Source organism: Pseudorca crassidens, chromosome 15 (genome assembly GCF_039906515.1).
Source record: "Pseudorca crassidens isolate mPseCra1 chromosome 15, mPseCra1.hap1, whole genome shotgun sequence".
Taxonomy (NCBI): Eukaryota; Metazoa; Chordata; class Mammalia; order Artiodactyla; family Delphinidae; genus Pseudorca; species Pseudorca crassidens.
This window is the reverse complement of record NC_090310.1, coordinates 48,027,833-48,051,094: the sequence shown is the minus strand read 5'-3', so window position 1 is coordinate 48,051,094 and position 23,262 is coordinate 48,027,833. Positions and strand designations below refer to the sequence as shown.

The window sequence follows — 23,262 nt, the reverse complement described above, 5'->3', positions numbered from 1 at the left end:
TTAACTAGATCATTAAATTGCATCCATTTGATAAAAACACTTATAGAATACATCTCAATGACTTAAAATCAGTTTAAAAATTAATGATGAATATATCTAATTTGGCTTCTTGTTTTTCTGGAATAAGTATTACTCACAATTTTAAAATTCTAAATCAAAAAAAATTTAATTCTAAATGAAATATACACACCTAGCTGTGACCCAGCAACTACAGCCCTAAATATTTATCCAAGAGAAAGTAAAATATATAAGACAAAAGACTTGTCAAGAATGTTTATAGCACCTTAGTCAAACTGCAAGAGTCAAAACCTGGAAACAACCCAAATGTCTATCAAGAGGGGAATGGGTCCACAAACTGTGATACAGGCAACAGTGGAGGACTGCTCAGCAATAAAAAAGAACTAGTGATATGTATAACAATATGGATAATCTTTTAGATGTATGCTGAGTAAAAGAAGCTGGACACAAGAGAGTACATAATATATGATCCCATTCATCTGAAGTTTTAGAACAGGTAAAACTACTCTATGGTGAAAAAGAATCAGAAAAATAGTTGTCTTGGGAAGGAGGCGTGGACTATGAAGGGGCGTGAGGAAACTTTCTAGAGTAGTAGCAATATCATATCTTGTTACATGGTTGTATACACATATCAAAATTCATCAAATTATACACTTAAGATTGTGTGTGTGTTGCTGCTTGTTAAGTTTTACCTTAAAAAAAGAAATCAACAGCTGATGTATCTATTTTAAAGTACACAACCAAGAATTCAAAACGTCAGGTCATGAACAAATTTTTCAACTTTTTCCTAATAGTATAATACAGTTATATTTATATAACATTTAATACACATTTGATTGCAATTGTAAGCAAGTGGGGGTGATGGAAAATATGAAAGAGATAGTAAAAAATATGAATGAGAAAAAGTCTACTGTATGCCCAACTGGAAAGAATTGACAGAATAGAGAAGTGAAAATATTTAAAGGAAAATAGCTCAAATTTCCCCAGAACTGATGAAAAACAAGAATCCAGATCTCGTGGAAGCCAGAGAGAAAGAAAAGGAGCCAGATAGAAAGGAAAGCTCACCACAACAGAATGAAGGCAGAATTCCCAAAGTCCAATGGGAACCAGAAGGCACTGGTGTATTTTCAAGGTACTCAGAGAAAAGTAACTATAAACCTAGAAGTGGGTACCTAACAAAATTACCTTTTAGGAACAAAAATAAAATAAATACACTTATAAATAAAAAAATAAAATTCGTTTACCACCAAGAGACCTGCACTTAATGAAATCCTAAAGGACCATTCTATTTAATACTGCAAACTGCCCTCCTTCTAATCCTCCCTACCACCTTCTCATAGGTATTCCTAACCTTCCTTTCTTGACTCTACTTTATCTTTTTCCCATAACATGTCATCATCTTCTAAAATATACCACATATTTTCATATTATTTAAACTGCCAATCTCCCCCGAGACTGGAAGCTCGACAAAGGCAGTAATCTTTGTATGTTTTAGGGACTTCCCTGGTGGCCCAGTGGTAAAGAATCCTCCTTCCAATGCAGGGGACATGGGCTCGATCCCTGGTTGGGGAACTAAGATCCCACATGCCACGCAGCAACTGAAACCCACGTGTCACAACTACTGAGCCCGTATGCCGCAATCTACAGAGCCCACACACCCTGGAGCCCACACACCCTGGAGTCCACGCATGACAATTAGAGAGACAAAACCCGCATACCACAACTAGAGAGAAGCCCGGGCGCCACAACTGGAGAGCAGCCCATGCCTCAGTGAAAGATCCCACATGCCTCAACGAAGACCCTGTGTGCTGCAACTAAGACCCACCACAGCCAAAAAAAATAAAGAAGATAAAGAAATAAAGAAATAAATTTTTTAAATCTTTGTATGTTTTATTCACTAACATATGCTAAGCACCCAGAAAAGTACCTGATACCTCTTAAGCACTCAATAAATACCTGTTGAATGAATGAATTAATAAACAAATGAATGATATACTTTAAGAAGAAGGAAAATAACTGCTGTCATATGAATGTGTCCTTCCAAAATTTACATGTTGAAATCCTAATCCCCAAGGTGATAGTATTAGGAGGTGGGGCACTGGAAGATGATTATGTCATGAAGGCAGAGTCCTCATGAATGGGATTATGCCATTCTAGAAGAAGCCCAAGAAGCTCCCTTGTCCCTTCTGCCATGTAAGGTTATAGCAAAAAGATAGCCATCTAGGAAGTGGGTCCTCACCAGACACCAAATCTGCCTACGCCTTGACGTTGGACTTCCCAGCCTCCAGAACTGTGATAAATAAATTTCTATTGTTTGTAAGCCATTCGGTCTCTGGTATTTTGTTATAGCAGTCTGAAAGGACTAAGACAATAATCCAAGAAGGAAAAGGACATTCAGGAATGAAACGAGGAATAGGTAAGCAAATAAAATGGCAAAACTTCATGTAAATCAAAATTAATATTGTCTTTAAAAATAATAATGGTTAGAGACTTCCCTTGTGGTGCAGTTGTTAAGAATCCACCTGCCAGTGCAGGGGACACGGGTTCGAGCCCTGGACCAGGAAGATTCCACATGCCGTGGAGCAACTAAGCCTGTGTGCCACAACTACTGAGCCTCCACTCTAGAGCCCGCGTGCCACAACTACTGAAGCCCACGTGCCTAGAGCCCATGCTCCACAACAAAGAGTAGCTCCTGCTCACCAGGGCTAGAGAAAGCCTGTGCGCAGCAACAAAGACCCCACGCAGCCAAAAATAAATAAAAAATAATAATGGTTATTATTAGAAGGTCAAGATTGGGTTTTAAAATCTGGCTATATGTTATTTATCAGAGACACACTTGAAAAATAAGGATATGGAAAAGCTGGAAGTAAGAGGACAGGGAAAAGAGAGAGAGATACCAAGCAGGTACCAATCCAAACAACGCAGATATATTAACATCAAGAAAATTAAGTTTTAAGACAAAAAGTTAATAGAACTAAAGGGTCTCTATGTGATAAATACTGAAAGTTTAGATACACCAGGGAGATATAGTAATTCTAAATTTGTATGTACCTAAAATAAAAAATAGCCTCAAATGTACGTAAAGCAAAAACAGAGCAACAAACAGAAATCAGCAAACCATAATACCTCACAATGAGATATTTTAACACATTTCTCCCAACTATGAATAGGTCAAATGACCATAATAATAATCAGTAAGAAATAAAAGATCTGAACAGCATATTAAAAAGCTTAATTAGATAGGCATTCACAGAATTCTGTACCAATTAGACTGGAAGCATTCTTTTCAAACACAAATCAATACTTACAAAAATTGACCATACATTAATCCATAAACTAAATCACAACAAATTTCAAGAAACATTATCAAGGCACAAAAACAGAAATATAGATCAATGGAACAGGATAGAAAGCCCAGAGATAAACCCACACACATATGGTCACCTTATCTTGGATAAAGGAGGCAAGAATATACAGTGGAGAAAAGACAGCCTCTTCAATAAGTAGTGCTGGGAAAAATGGACAGGTACATGTAAAAGTATGAAATTAGAACACTCCCTAACACCATACACAAAAATAAACCCAAAATGGATTAAAGAACTAAATGTAAGCCCAGACACTCTCAAACTCTTAGAGGAAAACATAGGCAGTGAACACTCTATGACATAAATCACAGCAAGATCCTTTTTGAACCACCTCCTAGAGAAATGGAAATAAAAACAAAAATAAACAAATGGGACCTAATGAAACTTCAAAGCTTTTGCACAGCAAAGGAAACCATAAACAAGAACAAAAGACAACCCTCAGAATAGGAGAAAATATTTGCAAATGAAGCAACTGACAAAGGATTAATCTCCAAAATTTACAAGCAGCTCATGCAGCTCAATAACAAAAAAACAAACAACCCAATCCAAAAATGGACAGGAGACCTAAATAGACATTTCTCCAAAGAAGATATACAGATTGCCAACAAACACATGAAAGAATGCTCAACATCATTAATCATTAGAGAAATGCAAATCAAAACTACAATGAGATATCTTCTCACACCATTCTGACACTGGTCAGAATGGCCATCATCAAAAAATCTAGAAACAATAAATGCTGGAGAGGGTGTGGAGAAAAGGGAACCCTCTTGCACTGTTGGTGGGAATGTAAATTGATACAGCCACTATGGAGAACAGTATGGAGGTTCCTTAAAAAACTACAAATAGAACTACCATATGACCCAGCAATCCCACTACTGGGCATATACCCTGAGAAAACCATAATTCAAAGAGTCATGTACCACAATGTTCATTGCAGCTCTATTTACAATAGCCAGGACATGGAAGCAACCTAAGTGTCCATCGACAGATGAATGGATAAAGATGTGGCACATATATACAATGGAATATTACTCAGCCATAAAAAGAAATGAAATTGAGTTATGTGTAGTGAGGTGGATGGACCTAGCATCTGTCATATGGAGTGAAGTAAGTCAGAAAGATAAAAACAAATACCATATGCTAACACATATATGTGGAATCTAAGGGAAAAAAAAAAACCAAAACAAAAGATCATGAAGAACCTAGGGGTAAGATGGGAATAAAGACACAGACCTACTAGAACATGGACTTGAGGATATGGGGAGGGGGAAGGGTAAGCTGTGACAAAGTGAGAGAGTGGCATGGACATACATACAATACCAAACGTAAAATAGATAGCTAGTGGGAAGCAGCCGCATAGCACAGGGAGATCAGCTCCGTGCTTTGTGACCACCTAGAGTGGTGGGATAGGGAGGGTGGGAGGGAAGGAGACGCAAGAGGGAAGAGATATGGGAACATATGTATATGTATAACTGATTCACTTTGTTATAAAGCAGAAACTAACACACCATTGTAAAGCAATTATACTCCAATAAAGATGTTAAAAAAAAAAGGAAAAAGAAACATTATCGAACAGAATACACTCTCTGACTACAATACAATTAAGTTAGGAGTCAATAAAGGTAAATAAAATTTAAAAATTAAGAAAGAAAAAAGTACCTCTAAATAACTTATGGATCAAATAAGAAATCTAAATAGAAACAAAAATATTTAAAAATGAATGATAATAAAAATATTGCATTTCAAAACTTGTGAGAGATATAGTAAAAGTAGCACTTAGAGGGAAATTAATACCCAAAATATTAATATTAGAAAAGGAAACAAAATTAATAAGCTACGTGTCCAACTAAACAAGTTAGAAAGAGAATAAGATAAACACAAGGAGAAAAAACAGAGATAAGATGAAAAATCAATGAAAGAGGAATAAACACTAGGTGAAAAGATCCAAAAAGGAATAAAATAAATAAAAAGGAAAAAGAAGGGCAAAATTGATTCTGTGACAAAACAATTTGTGGTTTTAAACCTCAGCAAAGGCCTGGCCCTCCTGCCTTCTCCTCCAGTATGAGCCTTGGCTCTTCCGGAGTAACAGCAGATACTATTAAACTCCACACTATAGATGGCATCCTGACTCGCTTGCACTTCATCCAGTGCAAATATTGCTCTCTCCTCCCCTACCCTTGCCCCACATCAAAACGCTGCCCTTCTTCAAGTCCCAGGGCCTCAGTAACTCCAGAAAAGGTCTCCTGAATCATTTCCCATCCACATGGGGGCCCTGGCCCTAAAAGTACAACCTAAACCCCTGTGTGTAAGACTTTTATACACTGACTTGTTCTAAGCTCTTTGGTGGCTTGTCTTCCCCCACTTCCACCTGGAAGCAGCAACTAACAAAGTGTCATAAGATAAATACTTTTTAATTGAACCTCATCAATGACTCAAACTTCTTGTCCTCTGAAACTGCACCTTGCTCAATTTTTATGCACAATCCAGACTCAGCCTATCCAAAGTAGTTTTCCTATAACCTCACGTTTCTCTGATCATTTCATACTTAGATATTCCCTGAATGTAATGCTTTTGCACATCACTCCTAAATGGGTTCTGTCTCAAAAGCACATCCTTAACCAACTGCTGAGAAACCTTTCACTCGTCCCATAGTAACCAAACTGAAGTCCAGACTCGTTTCTCACAATGTGGAAGTGATCTTTATTTCAGGACGTTGTGCATGCCCTTTGGTCTACTGTTCAAAACAAACTTCTAAGGCTTTTACCATCAAACACTAAGCCTCTCACTTTATCTATAAAGAAATGATATATCCTTATATTGGTCACACACTCCACCGTTCAATGTTTTCTTTTGGTAACACTTCTTTACTGCCTTCCCAACCCCTTAAATCAATCATCTGGCACCAGATCACACTCCTCGTTTTTGACTAACCAATTCAGTTTCTTTAATTCCAGACTGCTTTCCTAAAAGCTCTAAATAATTAATACCCGTACAGTATTTGAGTCTTAACTTCACTTTTTCCACTGGTCATCCTTCACTATCTTAAACTCAGTCACTGCCGTCTGGGAAACATGTTCAAGGGAGAAGGAGGGAATTGAGATTATCTGGCAGTTTCACTTCATAGAGGCGCATATATGAGAGGACTTCAACCACACAGATAGCGCAACACGCTACCGGCACACACACTAATAGGCTATGAATGTCATAACCTGGGCAGATTAAAAAACACATAAATAAATGAGCTAAGACCTTGCTAATTAAACAGACAGCAACAAAGTCTCTTTAATAAGAACAGGCAACCTTTTGCAATTTAGTTGTCCAATTTGGCTCTTTCCAGGAACACCTGGCCGTGGTCTGGACCTCTGGTCTTTCATTTCAGAGCTTACATTTACCTTCTCAGGATAAAATTACACTTTTTCTTTTAAATTCCAGAGCCTCAATGGCCTTTGAACTGAGTCTTAAAGCAGTGGGGAATAACAGATAAAGGACTCGAAGGTAACTTGGACAATCTGGAGTCTATTCCTGCCAATGAAACACCATGACAATTGGGATGGGTCATTAACCTGGATTTAAGTTCCACCCTCCCCAGATGGAAGAACAATAACTGACACCGACTTTAATTACACAGTAATAAGTTACTTTATTTGATATGAGATTTCTAAAGCAATATTCATTTGACCGTATAATTACGAGTATACTCACAAAAATAGAATTATTCAAAATCATAAATATATAACAACTAAAAATCAGCATATTAAAAAGCAAAAAGGAGCCAGAAAATGCCCATATACTTATTTATTTTTGTTCCTCAATAGATTAAAATCTTATTAGAAATCAGAGATCATTCTTTGATTTCAAAGAATTACAAAGAGTAGGGAGGAGCTAAGTATATTCTAGGATGTAAAATACAATCTAAACTAATCATGATAGTACTATATCTTAGAAATTCTAACACCATTCAAATTAACCTCAATGATGTTTTCAGAGATTCCCAACACTCAAAAGCCTGTGTTTAATGCAAATAACCACCAGGACAGGCCCCACTCACACATACTGTGTTTCAAAACATTCTCCTCATTTGCTTCTAAGTACAGTTATTGCAAACAGACGTTCAGGGGCAGCTCTGCCTGTGTACTTACTTCCTCTATGGTCTACTTTACTTTGCTAAATTCTGTGGACAGTTGAATCCTATCGGCTGTCGTGCCCCCACTGGGGATTACAGGCTGTCGAAAATAGAGCTTGGTTTGACCAGCAAAGTGCACTATTTTGGTTTTTGAATACCTAAAAATGGAACATGTATTGCCACCCGTCTAGATGGTCTCACATATTTAGGCTACCTGCCTGGCCCCCATAAGCATTTGGGTTTGAAACCACTGTCCTGCAGAAACTCTGTGGTGCTTCTCACAGGCTTCTTCTAAACTACGGCTTTCTCTTTCTCTCTCCAGTTATGTAAACCCTACTCTTTATCCAAGCCCCAGCTTAAATTCCACCTCTTCCATAAAGCCTACCAGGTGCTTATGGTAGTTTATCCATCCTGGTAATCCCTGCAGCTCTCACGGATGGTTTCATTCTTCTGGCACATACCAAATGGTATGATTTCCCTTTATTGTTTAATTCCTCTGGACCAAATGGGCAGGGCCTCTCTATTTACTCCTAAAGCCTACTTAAAAATCTGTATATAAATAGTACTCAATAAATGTTTGCTGGTGATAATGTTGAAGTCAAGGTAAAATAGGTACTGGAAAAAAACAAAAACAAAAACTGAAGATTCCATGAGGCCATGACCTCTGGTAGAAACTCCACTCAAAGCCTGTGCTCTCCTCAAGGTCACTTGCTAGTTCCTCATAACCTCAGGTGACACAAATCAATGGAGCAATGAAAATGGAGCACTGCCTATCCCTTGAGCAAACAACATACAATGACCGCAGAAGAGATGGCAATGCTTGTAAAATAAAAATGCTCTCAACACAGAAAAAAAAAAAAGCACAATCACAAGCATCATAGACTTGTCTTAGCTTGCAAGGCAATCCCCATTTCCATTCTGTCCCCCGTCCCTCCTCAGAAAATCACACCACCAAAATAAACAGGTGCTAGAAAATGGGTAGGAATTTTTGTTAAGGTGAAGGTCTATTCTTTTTCCTAGAAAATGACACATGGTCTAGGAGTACAATTGTAAAACAGGCATTTTACCTGCATAACAGGAGAGGGACTTGGTCACGTTTCTCTAGATGGCTAGATGGGCACGCCCCCTTGTGGACACTTCCTGGCTCACCTCTGGAATGGTCAGCTGCAACTGCGAGCTGTTTCTAAGAAATTATTTCCCTCACTTACTCAATAATATTATTATCAATAATAATATTTCAGATAACCAAACTCTTCTTTCATTACATCCCCAAATACAAGCTTGTTAAAAGTGAGACATAGCTTTGAACTAATGTATGCTTGAAGCAATTAAAAGATTCAAACTTATCTTGAAAGACCATAAGACTTAAAATTGAAGAAAATAACATACACGTTGCTCTCTCAAAATTAACATTAGAATCATAGGCTGTAGATGTTTAAGTTAGTAATATCAATTGAGTAAAGGCATTGTTTCTAGGCACTGTGATAAGGATAAAAAAACAAAATTCTCATGCTTCCATATGCCTGCATAGGTATGATAAAATAATCACACACCAATCTCAAAATGTCAAAGGTAGTAGATAATTCAATTCAACAAGCATTTATTGAGTGCCCAAAAAGGAATGGGTTTTGATCTGGGTGGCATTTGAGCTGGTCCTTAATCCAAAGGACTTGGATTCGAATTTCAGTAGATGGAGAAGTGGCTGGTATTCCATTATTAATTATCATTTATTCCACAAAGAGAAAGAGACATGAGAAAAACTTAGAAATAAGAACTTTCAGCAACTCCATGAAAAATCAAATACAGAAATGTAGTTGGTAAGAGAAAAAAAGATTATTCAGAAGAGAAATAATGCAAGAGTAGGCTGGGCTCAAGTTTCAAGAGGGTTCATAAAGTCAGTTCTAAAAACTTTGGGTTTTAAGCTACATATAGTAAAGATTCTATTAAAGTTTCTCTCAGAAGAAGGACAAGACCAATGAAGGTATTTTTAAGGAAATGTATCTTGGGATAATACACAGAATTAAAGAGGAATGGAAAAAGGCTAGAACCAGGGAAGCCAGTTATAAGATACTGCAACCATCCAGCCACCAAGGTAAAAAGGTATAGACTTGAGGGTGGTAAATATATCAAAAAGAAGCAAGCAAAAACAAAACAAAACAAAAACTAGTGCCTGTATTCATTAAACCAATTGAGTACTTATTATATGCCAAGCTGAGAAACCATGGCAACCAAAACAGATATAATCCCTGTCCTCCTGGAACCTGCACTCTGGGGAAAGAGAAAGACATCAAATAAGCACACTCAGAGAGGCAGCTGGAGCAGCACGACAGTTTAAATGACAGGTGGGAGGGGGAGAGGCAATATTCCTGGGATCTGGAATCATAGGGACAAAGGACCTGACTCAGGCAGAATCTTGACAGTGTGACCCAGACTGAGAGTAAAAGAGCAAAAGACTGAAAAGAAAGACAGGCACCTGCTCTTATCGAGTCCTGTGGGCTCTGTTAAGGGGCCTATACTTTATTCTTACGAGCAGCGGGAAGTCACTGAAGTTCAAACAGGGTCATGACAAAATCAAATTGCACTTTTAAATGATTCCACAAATGCTGTGTATAGAACTGACTGGAAAGGCAAGAGCAGACGGGTTGCGATGCTACTGCAGTCATCCAGGAGACAGTGATGAAGCTTGATTGAAGACATGCTGAGCTAAGGTATGACATGAAATGTATAATAAGAAACTGGAACAGTTCAGGGCCTGAAGAGGGGGGTGGTAATAAAAACTTAGATTCATCCATTCAAACACAGTTTCATTAAATGGCACTGTGTACCTGTGGAAAATGACAATGACCTGGAGACAAATTCTGGAATAAGGAGAAAGGAGAAAAGAGCTCTAGGGTACCTTCAAGAGAGCTAAATGAATAAGACTGGACATGAAGTTATTAACTGAATGCAATCATGTATATAATTACTAACTCCTCTAGAACGTTCTATGTTCATTTAAGCAACGATTACTAAGCAGCTTTTCTAGGCCCACTGTGACAAATTAGGCAGAAAAAGCAATGAGTCTCAAATGCTGGCCCAATACCTTACACACCCCTGAAGATTTTCATCAGTATATTGAGAGTAGAGCCTAAAAATTGAGTTTTACAACTATCTCGATGAAGATAATGGCCAGCCAGGTTTAGCATACACTAAAATAAAGGATCTCTCAATGAGAGGATCAAGAGGTTTGGACAAACTCCATGTTGCCAATGATAATATATTAGAGAATTATCAAGCTGGAAAGAATGATGGTAATCACTTGGTCCAGCATGCTGACTTTACTGCTGAGGAAACTGAAGTCTAGAGAGACTCCACGTTTGCCCAAGGTCTCTGGACTAGTTAACAGCAAACCTAGACTAGAAATCCTGGTCTACTGCACCCCATTTCAGCCTGCCCTACTTCCTCCACTCCTCAAGTAATCCCAGCCCAGGTCTTGAATTCTGAATAGTTTCTGGCATCTGACTTTTTATTCAAAATGTTCTAGGCTGATTGCAGAAGAGGTGGGCCAATGAGGCCTTTGAAAACTCCAGACAGTTTTCGTTCAACCTAATTAAGCAGTGGGTCTTATCTTCTGATCTTAAAACATCCTTATTATTGATCCGTGTGTGTGTGTGTGTGTGTGTGTGTGTATATACACATTTGTCTTCTCATGTATTGGTCTATTCTGCTGGCCTTATTAGTTACACATGTGTCTACACTACTACATCTGTGATGGGTCAACTCAGGTCATTAGTACATGGTGATATCATATGAGGACATATTTAAGAGTCCTGACTTAGAATCTGATGCTCTTAACATCATGGTCTGAGCCAATTCCCAGACAGGAAGACTTCTATCTGTAGCTCCAATGAAATTCCATTCACTGGAGGCATTTCCTTTTAGGAAAGCTATAATATGGTGATTTGCACATTATATACAAGATCGGCTGAGATTATCCCAATGATAATGAAGGAATGCTCTTTTTTCCCCTCCACTGATTCTGTTAAACACCAAAATTTAGAGGAGGCTCTACAGAGCTGATGAATAGTAAAAGTGGAGGGAGGATTTACAAGTCTGAACATATGATGTCAACCTATAACAAGTCTGGAAAACCACAGGTTACTTCCCTTACAAAATAAAAACAGCAGTTAAGGTCTGCTAACAGATTTCTTGCCTCACTCTTATCTCACTTATAACTTTAAAACTCAGTATAAATTTAAGGCATAGCTTCGTAAGGGTTTAAGGAAGATTCAGGAAGAAATCCAACCTACTAGCTATTGAATCTTTATATGAGAACTTAGAAACTTTTTCTGAAACAGAAGAAAAAAAAAAATACTGCAATTGTCCAGCTATCAGGGGTTGAAAGTTCTGGATTTGGATAACTGATGAATTGACATAAAGTGCTGCAAACCACAGACATTTAAAGAAACCCCATGGTGGCGGGGGAATGAATTGGGAGATTGGGATTGACATATATACACAAATATGTATAAAATAGACAACTAATAAGAACCTGCTGTATAAAAAAAAAATTAAATAAAATTCAAAAAAAAAAGACCAACTTCAAAGTTGAAAAAGAGGTTTAAAAAGAGTCCACCTTCTGCCTATGGAACGTGTATCTAAATAAACTTGCTTTTGCTTTAATTAATTAATTAAAATAAAAAGTGATTTAAGGAAATGGAAAAATAAGTAAATAAATAAACCCCATCAAATTATATTGCAAAGGAATACTGGTCATCAGACTGTATAACCTACATAAATGCATGAGGTGGTGGTAATCTAGTAATACAAGTACTTAAGTTACTGACTTACTGATTTACATGTTAAGTCTTACAGGCTTAATCAGTAATCAAGATAGCCTTAGGACAGGAAAATATAATTTTTAATATATTACTTACAATTCAAAGAAATAATTTCAAATGGAAGATAATCACTCCACAGGATGAATTTACAGTTTTATTTTTTAAAAACCCACAAATATATAAAGTATATTTCTTTATGTAGAAGAGAAGGCAAAGAAGTTTCTTACTTCTGTTTACTCATATATCTATGCATTAACCAACTTTCTGAGAAACACGGAAAGACTCCAGATCAAGTAAATGTCTATAAAAGACTAATTACTCCTTCCTCTGCACACATAATAAACATGTACACAAGTACAAATAGAACAATCTGATGAAAACATGTTGTTTTCTGTGCATTTATTTCCTTTGATCTTAACCTACCTCTCACCCAAAAAATAACAGTGATTTAGTATGATACAGTTAAGCGTTTATATAATAATTTCAAGATGGTGGATAAAAGGGAAAAATGTTACCCACAATATACTTCAAAAGAATAGAATATATTTATGTGAAGCACACAACGCAAGGCCCAACATTTTCTTTCTGAAACATGTGGCCAATTTGATGTCCCTATGTGGTGGCTAAAGAACACAAAATTAAAAGTTGTAGAATCTCTTTAGAGTGGTTTTCAACACACAACACTGTACAAAGCATTGCAAGATTTTCTAAACTTGTTCATTAGAAATTGAAGAATGAAAGATTCACACAATGGAAAAGGTCTGATTATCTTTCATTTCACCACCCTATACAAGTACTGCTTTACCTAAAAACCAATGAAATTAATTGAAAACTTAAATTACTTCATAAAAGTGGTGAGACAAGGCAAAGAATTTCATGTACATCCAACTGTAAACTCTGTTATTAAAGAAAAAGACATGGAAACTATTTCGACAATATGCTTGTGAAAAATGAAGGGAAAAAAAAGGCTTGAAACATCAAAAATGCTGAGATCAAACAATACCCCCAACCTCTTTTAATACTCTAAGAATAAAAGAGCCCCTTCTAGTAATATCCAGGGCTAGCTGTTTGAAACTGATATTTATGAAATCTAGATTATCCTGTGCATTGGGTCTGTTTGTTTTCCCAAAGTATCTCCTCTTTGTAGCAACTCCTTCTGTTATGTAACACGGTTACGTAACAATTCAGTCAGTTCTGTAGCAGGAGCTAAGAACCTCAACTGGCCAATGAGTTTATTAGCACTTCATTCCAAAAGAAAGCTTTCTTTTTCAAAAATGCTTAATACTAACACAACTACCTTTTACTTTTTGTATCAAAACAAAAGATAAACTTAAAACGTGTACCACTTCATCACATACACAAGAATTACTGATAAATATTCTAACAACAATGAGAGTCCATGGCAATCCTGTCAGGGGGAGAATGCAGATGCCCATGTGTGGGAACTACGAAGGACAGAGGAGCATGCTGAACTGCACCATTCCTTTTCACAAACACAGTTCTCGATTTGCCTAGCTCTGACACAGACAAACGTCAGTTACCACAGCTCAGTTAAATAATACCAGTCACTCAACAACCTGGTTCAAACTTCAATTACGTGGTATAGTAACTGTGAGTAATTGAATAAAGTATAAACTTCACTACTAGGTCTTTAGTTCAAAGATCACTATGTAAACTATGTAAACGTTAGATGCCCATTATGATCAGTGAACAATCATGTCATTTCACTCAACATCTGTCATGGATGGGTCACTGTGCACAGACAGCTAAGTGTGTAGTTGTGTTACCTCCTTGTCTCCCAGTGATAAGTCCACCTGACATTTTACAAATATCGATCACCAAAAAAGGGCACTAGCCAACTAAGATGAAAGTGAAGCAAAGAAACAAAAAGTGATAATGTTGGAAGTGCAATTCTAATAAAAAATAAGTGACGTTATGGAAGAAATAATTGACTGTGGGAATTTTCAACACTGCCACCATTCAAGAGACTCGAGATCTTCAGTCAGAGGAACTTAGTGAAGACAAACCTGTCAACATAAATAAGGAATGTAGTTGTGACAAAAAGGATGAAGATGCCCCAGAAGAAGTGACACTGGCAAAAAAGCTGACATAAAAGGAATGCTGAGAGATACTGTACAACATGGAAAGAGCAAAGGATAAATTGTTGAAAGCTGATCCAAAATTAAAAAGAGTTTGACGATTCACCATGACATAAACAGATGCTCACTCCATATCATAACTTACATGACAGGAAAGCAAGCACTGTTCAAACTACTCTTGATAAAGGGTTTTTAGACAGAAAAAACCTACTTTAATTCTGATGTTTTAAATTAGTGTACTAAATAAATACTCATTTTAATTACTTTTTTGTTTGTTTCTCTACACATTTATAACCACCAGTAAAAGAGTTTTTAATGTTTTGACAAAAATGTCTAAAGGTCATGGAAGAAGTGTAATTTTTTGCCATTAAGATCCCTTTGCACAGTTCCGGTTTGCACAGTCATTTTTATGGTCCAGCACTACCAGGCAAAGTGTGGACTATCTATACACTGCAAGGGAAAGAAAGAAGTAAAGAAAAATCCAGAACAGTTGGGTCTACACAGATAGGGGAGTGGAATAGAGCATAAATAACTACTACTTTTATATTACACAGCACTACAGGTAAATAATAATCTTTTCCTCCTCCAGCATGTCTTCCCTCTAAGTCACACCCAAAAAGCATGGATGAAACAGAGATGTCAATTATTAAGAATAGACAGTTACTCAGAATTTATTCCATATTTTTTAATATTGTATCTTAAAACCCATGTACTCTTAAAGTGAGGACAAAATGTGTTTTATTTGATTTATAGGTAGATTAGCTGCTTAACCCACTACTGGTTTGTAGCAACAAGGGACATATTAATTGTGCAGAAGAAGACGATAAAAAAAAGTTCTCCATTTACGCTACACATTGTAGATTACCTCCCTAATAACCACTCTCCTCCCCTTCCTTTGACAACAAAACAACTAATTTGCGGGGGGAAGACAATGTGTCTAGCAGCAAGCCATGAGCTATGAGATAGTAATGAGGAAAATCCACTTCATTTCCTAGGCTCCTTTGCAACTGGGAATAGCCATGTGACCAAACTGAGCCCCTTGTCCACTGCCCCCAAAAAAACAACTAAAGAGTAATCTATTGAGAGAGATTCTGGAAAACTTTTGCATCCCAGTTAAAAAAGTGACGGACACATCTGGCACTAGTCTCCCCGCCCACACCCTCCATGGTCTCACCTTCTTCTCACCTTGAATGCAGATGTGACACCTGAAATTATAGCAGCCATATTCCATCCATAAGACAAAAGGCATGAGAGAAAACGCCCAAGAGAAATCCCAGATATGTTGGCTCCAGCATCATTGGAAACCTGAGCTAATGAATGCTTGCAACCACCCACCTCCAAAATTCTTTATTACAAGGCAGAGGGCCAGGGAGCAGGGGAACAAGTATGCATTTCTTAAGTCACCATCAGGTTTTCTATTGTTTGCAGCCAAAAGCATTCCATTAATTAACCATTCTTATTTTAAACTAAGTCAAATGTAAATGGTCAAAGACAAAGGAAAACAAAAATACTCTAATTAATTGAGGTAGCAAGCTGATTAAATATACTTCTTGCTTTAATTCTGATTTCTATTAGTATTGTGATAATGTCTGGACAATCAATTACTTTTTTAAGAAAAACGAGAAATATCAATGCAACAAAAATTGCTCAATTTATTTACTTTATTTTCAGGCTTTAAAATATTTATTCTACTGTATAATCCTTTCAAGACAATATTTATCTCCTTCAACACTGAGTAACAAAAAAGTGAACATTAGGAAAGTTACCAAAAACTCTATTCTTTTTATTATATTTATATACCCAACTCACAGCTTCTTTTATGTAGCCACAACACACAGTAGTTCCAGGCTTTAGTCAATGCTGGCTAACCAAAACTATGCTGAAAACTATACACACAGGACAGGGAGAAATAAACTAAATACAGGTTGATTTAGAAAACAGCTATTTGTCCTTTCCTGTCACATCTCTAAAAAATTGCTACGCTTCCTCTCAAAAATTATAATTTTCTGCGCCATTGGCTCATTATCTGGTGGTCTTTTCTTTCTCGGAGCGTTTTTATTACCTTTGCCAAGGTTATACAGCAAACATCTGCAAAACAAAGCCTATGGCCCGCATCCTTCCCTAAAGGCAGAAGCTGGGTCCTAGTAAAACACAGTGCTTTGTACACATTAAAGTTCATATATTCTGAATATTAAAAATATTTTCCTGTCATTTCAGGGGTCTAAAATACTCCATTTGAATCATGCCTGAATTCCACCTCTCCACCCACTACTAGTGACCGCCATTACCACCCTCCCTTTCTCCATTACAAGATTCCACCCGGAGTAGCACCCAGAGTAGCAGTTTCCCTTCTTTTTTGGCTGAGATGAAGGCAAACAATGGCAAAGGCAAAAACAATGGTGTCTCAGTCAGTGACAGTCACCAAACACTTGAACATCCATTAACACATCTGTTCCTCCTAACAGCCCTGCTACGGGAGCAGAATTATCACTATTTTCAGTTAAAGATAAGGAAACTGAGCCTTCCTAGGTGAAATTACTCAGTGAATTCACAGAAGGTAACCGTGGTACGGTGTCTTGACCCTATCTCCCCACCTCTCTCTCCCCACTCCACAGCAAAACTTCTCAAAAGAATTATCTCCAACCTGTTCTCCCTGATGGACCCACTCCACCTGCTCTACAATCCACCACGTCATGGAAACTGTCCTCATCCAGGTCCAAAGTCTCCAGGTGCCGAGTCCAGTGGCCAGTCCTCTGTCCTCCCAACTGTTTTGTCAGCAGCACTTGACCCAGGTGACGCCTAACTTTGAACGCTCCTCTCTGCTTCCCAGACACTCTCCTGATGGCCCCTCTGCCCCACTGGCTGCTCCATCTTTCTGTTTCGCTGGTTTCTCCTCCTCCCAATGTAGACATGTTGGCCTGGCCCAGGGTTCAGTTTTCAGACCTCTATCTTCACTCACTCCTACTAAGTGAGCTCATCTGGACACGTGGATTCATATTCCTTTTGATGCCAATGATTGCCAAATGGGAATGTCCCCCCTGACCTACCCCTAAGCTTCAGATGCATAAAACCAACTCCACAGTTAATCTTCCCTGCTGCCACATCCAGCTTTTTATTGCAAATCCTCTTAACCAGGTTGATGAGTGGTTGTTTAAATTTTTCAAAAATTGAATATTCTCTGGGTGAAGTACAGAATCATAAAGTAGGACACATATTGTAAATATTTCCTTTTTATTTAAAACACAAAACCAATTCATTCATTCACTAGCCAATCTTTTCATATAAGACTTTCTCTGAATGTGAGCCCACATACAAATGTTCCATATCATCTTCCTATAACACCCTGGACTGTCCTATGATTTCAAGTTTTATTTTATCTAAAAATAGAACAAGAATATAAATACACTAACAACATACTCTGAATGCACAAAGCTTCTAGATTTTTCCGATTTTTCTCAATCTTTTACAGCTGGTTTGCCCATGCTTAATTCTACAGCAACTTTTTATAGACCCACTCTGCTTTTTCAAGTTAGTTTTCAAACAAACAACTCTTTCAGTTTTCAAGCAGACAATTCTCTTTTTAAACTCAATATTCATCAGTTTATGAGAGACAATGAATTATGATAAAGGATAAAATGATAAAAACAATGAGCGTAATGAAGCTCTTGGTGGCACAAAATTCAACTGAAAGGAGTAGAGGAACATAGCACACTAAAAGTGGTCTGTTACCTTGAGTGTTCAGGGTGCCTTGGCATCAGATAATATGTGTTATTGTGAAAATGAAAAGCATTGGTTAATCTGAGTTCATTAAGGGAACATGAACTAAGAAAGTTCTTGATTTCCACTTCCCACCTCCATCACCTTGATGCCATACTTTCTCCAGCTCCCTGCACCACCTTAGTAAATGGCAATACACTATGACTAAAAACTAAAACTTTTAAATCCCCTCTCTATAAGGCATCAGTAATTCCTGTCTTTCTAGGAGCCCTTATAATATATCCTGGATATATTCACTTCTCTCCATCTCCATCCCTAACATCCACAGTCCATGTGGCACCATCTCCCAACTGTAATAACTTTGTAACTAATCTCCTCACTTCTGTTTTTGCCTTCCCCTATTCACCACGTAGCAGCCAGAAAGAACTCTGTAAAATATGAATAAGGCAGTGTTGCTTCTCTGCTTTTACAATAACTCATTATTCATGAAACAAAAGTGGAAACTCCTCAAGGAGCCGGCATCTACCTACCTCTCCAGCTTCAGATCATACCATCCTCCTCTTGCCCACCATGCTTTAGGCACAATGCCCCTCTTCTCCATTCCTCCGATATGCCAAGTCCCCACCAGGGCCACTGCACATGCAGTTCATTTTGCCTGGAACACTATTCCACTGACTTCTCATAAAACTCACTTCATATTTTTCAGATGTCGCCTCAAATGTTACACCCTCAGAAAGGTCTCTAACTAGCAAGGTATCATCCTAACTAAAGGAGTCCTCTTTTGAGTCTCCCCTCCATCTCTCATATCCAAGTTACTTTGTATCATATCATCTTGTGCTTTTTTTTTCCTTTATATCAGTTATCAAACATGGTAATTATCTTACTTGATTGTATGTTTATATGTTTCCGTCTCTAGACACTAAAATGTAAAATTTCATTAGAGCAGGAATTACCTCCATCCTGTTCACCACCGTTTTCTTACTACCCAGCTCAGCACCAAGAGTAGCTGCTTAATAAATATTTTCTGAATAAAAAAGTGAATCTTCTAAGTAAGACCAGCTGAAGATATTCTCTATAAGGTCAACTGATATTTCTATGCATAAAAACCCTAAACTGATGTCCCTGAAAAAAAGACCTGTATAAGAATGTTCATAACAGCTTTATTCATAAAGTACAAGCCTGGAAATGAACCAAATGTCCATCAGTAGGAGAATAGATAAACAACTTACAGTAAATGGGAATATTATTCAGTAATAAAAAAGAATAAACCTGTGACCCACTGTCTCAAAAACGCTTTGTGAAAGAAAGCAAATAGAAAAGAGTACATTCTGTAAGATTCCAATTATACAAAGTTCAAGAGCAACACAAAACATCTATGGTGATAAAACTCAGAGCAGTGGTCACCTATGAAGGGTAGAGAATGGCTGAAAGGAAGTACAAAAGAACCAGATATGTTCTACATCTTGATAGGTATATGGGTTACATGGCTATATATATATATTTATTAAATTGCTCATTATATGCAAATTTTATCAGTTTTTTTAAAAGAACAGAAGTCCTAAATTTGCTTACTCAGACATCACATGGGATGCAAAAACCGAAGAAACAGAACCACACTACTAGGCACTTTCACCAAGGTCTACCTACTCATTTGTTCATTTGCCTCCTAAATTTCTACTCTTCTCTGGCAGAAAAATAAAAAGGTTTGGACCAAAATGTTTGATTAATTGTCCCATGTGGCAACATACTGGAAAAATATCTATCACCATGAGAGAAGATTTAGTATGCATTCATATGTGAATGAACCACATATAGCTATGACGGAAAGCATTAGCCAGTACATAAGCAATTATGGGACTAATCAATGAAGAATATTAACGAGATGCCAAGTTATATCAAATGACGATGTGACATGAGAACTCCATCATGAACTGTGTACTAACGGACCTCTAAGCCATAGTTTGAGCATGAATGTTATGGTTTTTAATTTTTCTATCCCCCAAAACACCTAAGAAATGCCACACGCAGGCTCATGAGGGCACACAAATGCATGAAATGCAAACAAAGAAAATATAAGAACAAGAAACAGAGACATGTCATTAGAATGTACAAAAAAACCTACATGAATCCAATATATACATTTCCTTATAACACTCTATCCCCTAAACAGCCACGTTCATCCAGAGTTGCAAGGACCAAAACAGCAGCCAGGAGCCACATGGAGCTAACTGAGCACTTAAACTGTGGTGAGGACAAATGAGAAGCTAAATTTTTAATGTTATTACATTTTAATAAACTTTAATTTTAAAACAGAGTTTCAACTCAATTTCTGGGAAGTCTTAAGTATGTTTGTTATGTAACTTGTTATGTAAGCCTACTTTTTCAACTGTTAACTTTATGATATATAGATACAGACCATATTTCCAATGAAAAGTTAATGTCATAATTGAGACGTGCTGTAAGTGTAAAATACACACTGCTTTTTGAAGACTTAATACAAAAAAAAAAAGAAAATAGACTAGATCACTAGTAATATTTTTTCACTGATCACATTTTTGAAGCGATATTTTAGATTCACTGTTTTAAATAAGTCTTAAAATTAACTTCACCTGTTTCTTTTAATTTTTTTAAATGCAGCTACTGGAAAACTTAAAAAGTACATATGTGGCATGCATTATATTTCTACTGGGTTGTACTATTCTGAGGCTTATATATCTAAATGCAGGCTAAGTATATCATTATGATACATTCATTATTAATATTTCAAACACCTCCTGACCTTTTCACTTGATTGTCTTCTTTTCTTTAGTTGAATGAAATCTGTTTCCACCCTTTCTGCCAGCTCTAGTTTCCTCTTGTTTCTTTTAAATGCAGCTAAACTGAATCCTATAAAAGAAACATTAAAAATAACATTTGAAAAATATTAGGGCAATGGGGCCGATGAGAGATCCTGAAGAGCCTCCTCAGGACAAAATCCTTAAGAATGTTGGATAAAGGGTTTTATAAAGTCTTTTCAGTGTACACTGAGGTGGGAGGGAATAAGAAAAATAACCTAAAGTAAAAAAATTAAGAAAAAGGTCAAATCCAGAGAGACAAGTGAGTTCTGAAGGTAGATGCTCTCCAGGAGTGTCTGCTAATGCATGCCATGGCCCGCTCTGGTTTTGAAGGTCTCTGTGCATAAGAGACAAGAGCTGAGACTTGGGACAATGCAGCAGGAGAAAACGTATTGGAGATCATCCACATAAAAAGGGGGAACCCCAAAGGGTGATACGCCCAATGAAAGGGAAAACTAGAAAATGCCGCAATATGCAAAGAATCAGGAAACTTGTAAGTCACCGCCTTGGCTATAAACGTAAGACAAGAAAAGTCCTGTTACACTTGGCTGGTTTGGGAAGGGGAGTTCTGTTTTGTGGGTGTGTGTGGGTGTGGGTGTTGGGGGGGGTGGGGGGGGGGGTGTGTACACGCATGTGTGGGTGTGGGTGTGTGTATGTGCATGTGTGGGTGTGGGTGTGGGTGTGTGTACGCGCATGTGTGTGCGCATGCGCGCACAAGATGGGGTGAGGACGGGGCGCTGCTCTTGAAGAACAATTAAAATTATAAGAACAAAATACATATCTATATAACATTAAAGTATAAAAAAAAATTTTTAAGTTCAGACAGAATTAGGAGAATTCGTATTACCTATGTGGCCTGAAAAACACAAAAAACCAAAAATGATCTCGGTGAGGTAATGCTTCAAAAACCCATTAAACGCAAATGCAAATACTCCCTGGAAAAACCCACCTTAGCTCACCCAGACCTCAAAGAATTCCCATGTTCCAATTAATATGAGCCCATAGTTAAAAAAACAGTTCATAAAACGAATGAGAAATAAATCACCAAGAATGAAAAAACAAAAGTCAGCCAAACATCAGAAAGTATAATCCAACCGGCAAAGACCTCAGATACTAGTGTAATCATATATAGAATATAAAACATGTTTATGCTCACAGACATAAAAAAAAGATATTGAAAATATAACTAAGGAAGAAAAGATGATAAAATTCCCAGGCAGACTTGAAGAAGAACCAAATAGAACTTCTAAAAATAAAAAATACAATAACTGGAATTTTAAGACTTGATATACAGATTTAAACAATTAGATTCAGCTGACAAGAGAAATTACAAACTGGAATATAACACTGAAAAGATTACCAAAGTTTTCTGATAATGGCAGACTAAATTCTTAAGAGCAATTCTCCCACCAAATATTATCAAAAATATTAGATAAAATATGAAAAACACCACCTTAAAAGCATTAAAAACCTTATAAAAAGTATCGAGCTCTTCTGGGGGTAAACTGAAGACTAAAGCTATTATTATTGCACTGTGAGCATCTGCCAACACTTGCGCACTTGAATTTGATTCCGTGGCATCAAGGAGAGGCATAAGTCAAACCCAGAGCCCATTAAAGGTGGGAGTTTCATAGGAGACACTTCCCACAGCAAGCTAGGGATTGAAAGGGCCAACATCCCCACAGGAAGGCTGAGCTAGAAACAAGCAAGTCTACCCCTACCCTCTACCCCAATACCAAGTGCATTTAGACAAGGTGGTTATCTTCAATGCACTGAAAGGAAATATCTGCTCACCCAGAACATTATATCCAGTAAAATTAACCTTCAAAAATGAAGGTGAAATAAAAATAGTTTCAGGTGAACAAGAATGAGCAAATTCATCACCAGCAAGACCTGTACTAATGAAAAACATTAAAGGGTGTTCTTCCGTAACAGGCAAAATAATACAAAGTGAAAGCTCAAAGACAAAAAAAAAAAAACAGGTAGGGAGAAGGGTGGGGAATTAAGTGCAAAGAAAAGAATATATGTGCAGGCAAATCTAAATGAAAATTGCAGTAAAACAATAAAGTGTCACAGTGTTTTTAAGTGCATATTTATTTCCCCCACATTGATGTAAATTAATCAAAATAACAGTGGGAAAATAACAAAGATACTCTAACATATTACCTTTAAGATTAATCAAGAAAATTTTAAATAAGGAAAAACAAATATGTTAGGAAAATTAAGTGGAAAAGGAACCAGAGTTGCCCTCAAGACAAAGTCTAAGAACAATAGTGTAGTAAT

General features: G+C 37.1%; 1 protein-coding gene across 7 annotated transcripts in view; it reads right to left on the bottom strand.

Moving 5' to 3' along the window:
* TASP1 (taspase 1) overlaps positions 1–23,262 on the bottom strand; it is a 274,050-nt gene that overhangs the window by 179,111 nt on the left and 71,677 nt on the right. For all 7 annotated transcript variants that reach the window (XR_010935134.1, XM_067707466.1, XM_067707465.1 and 4 more), the window contains one exon: positions 20,925–21,031. Coding sequence is in view for 6 of the 7 variants with exons in the window: in XM_067707466.1 (XP_067563567.1) it covers positions 20,925–21,031 (107 nt within the window). In the remaining variant the exon portion in view is untranslated. The remainder of the gene's footprint in view (positions 1–20,924; positions 21,032–23,262) is intronic.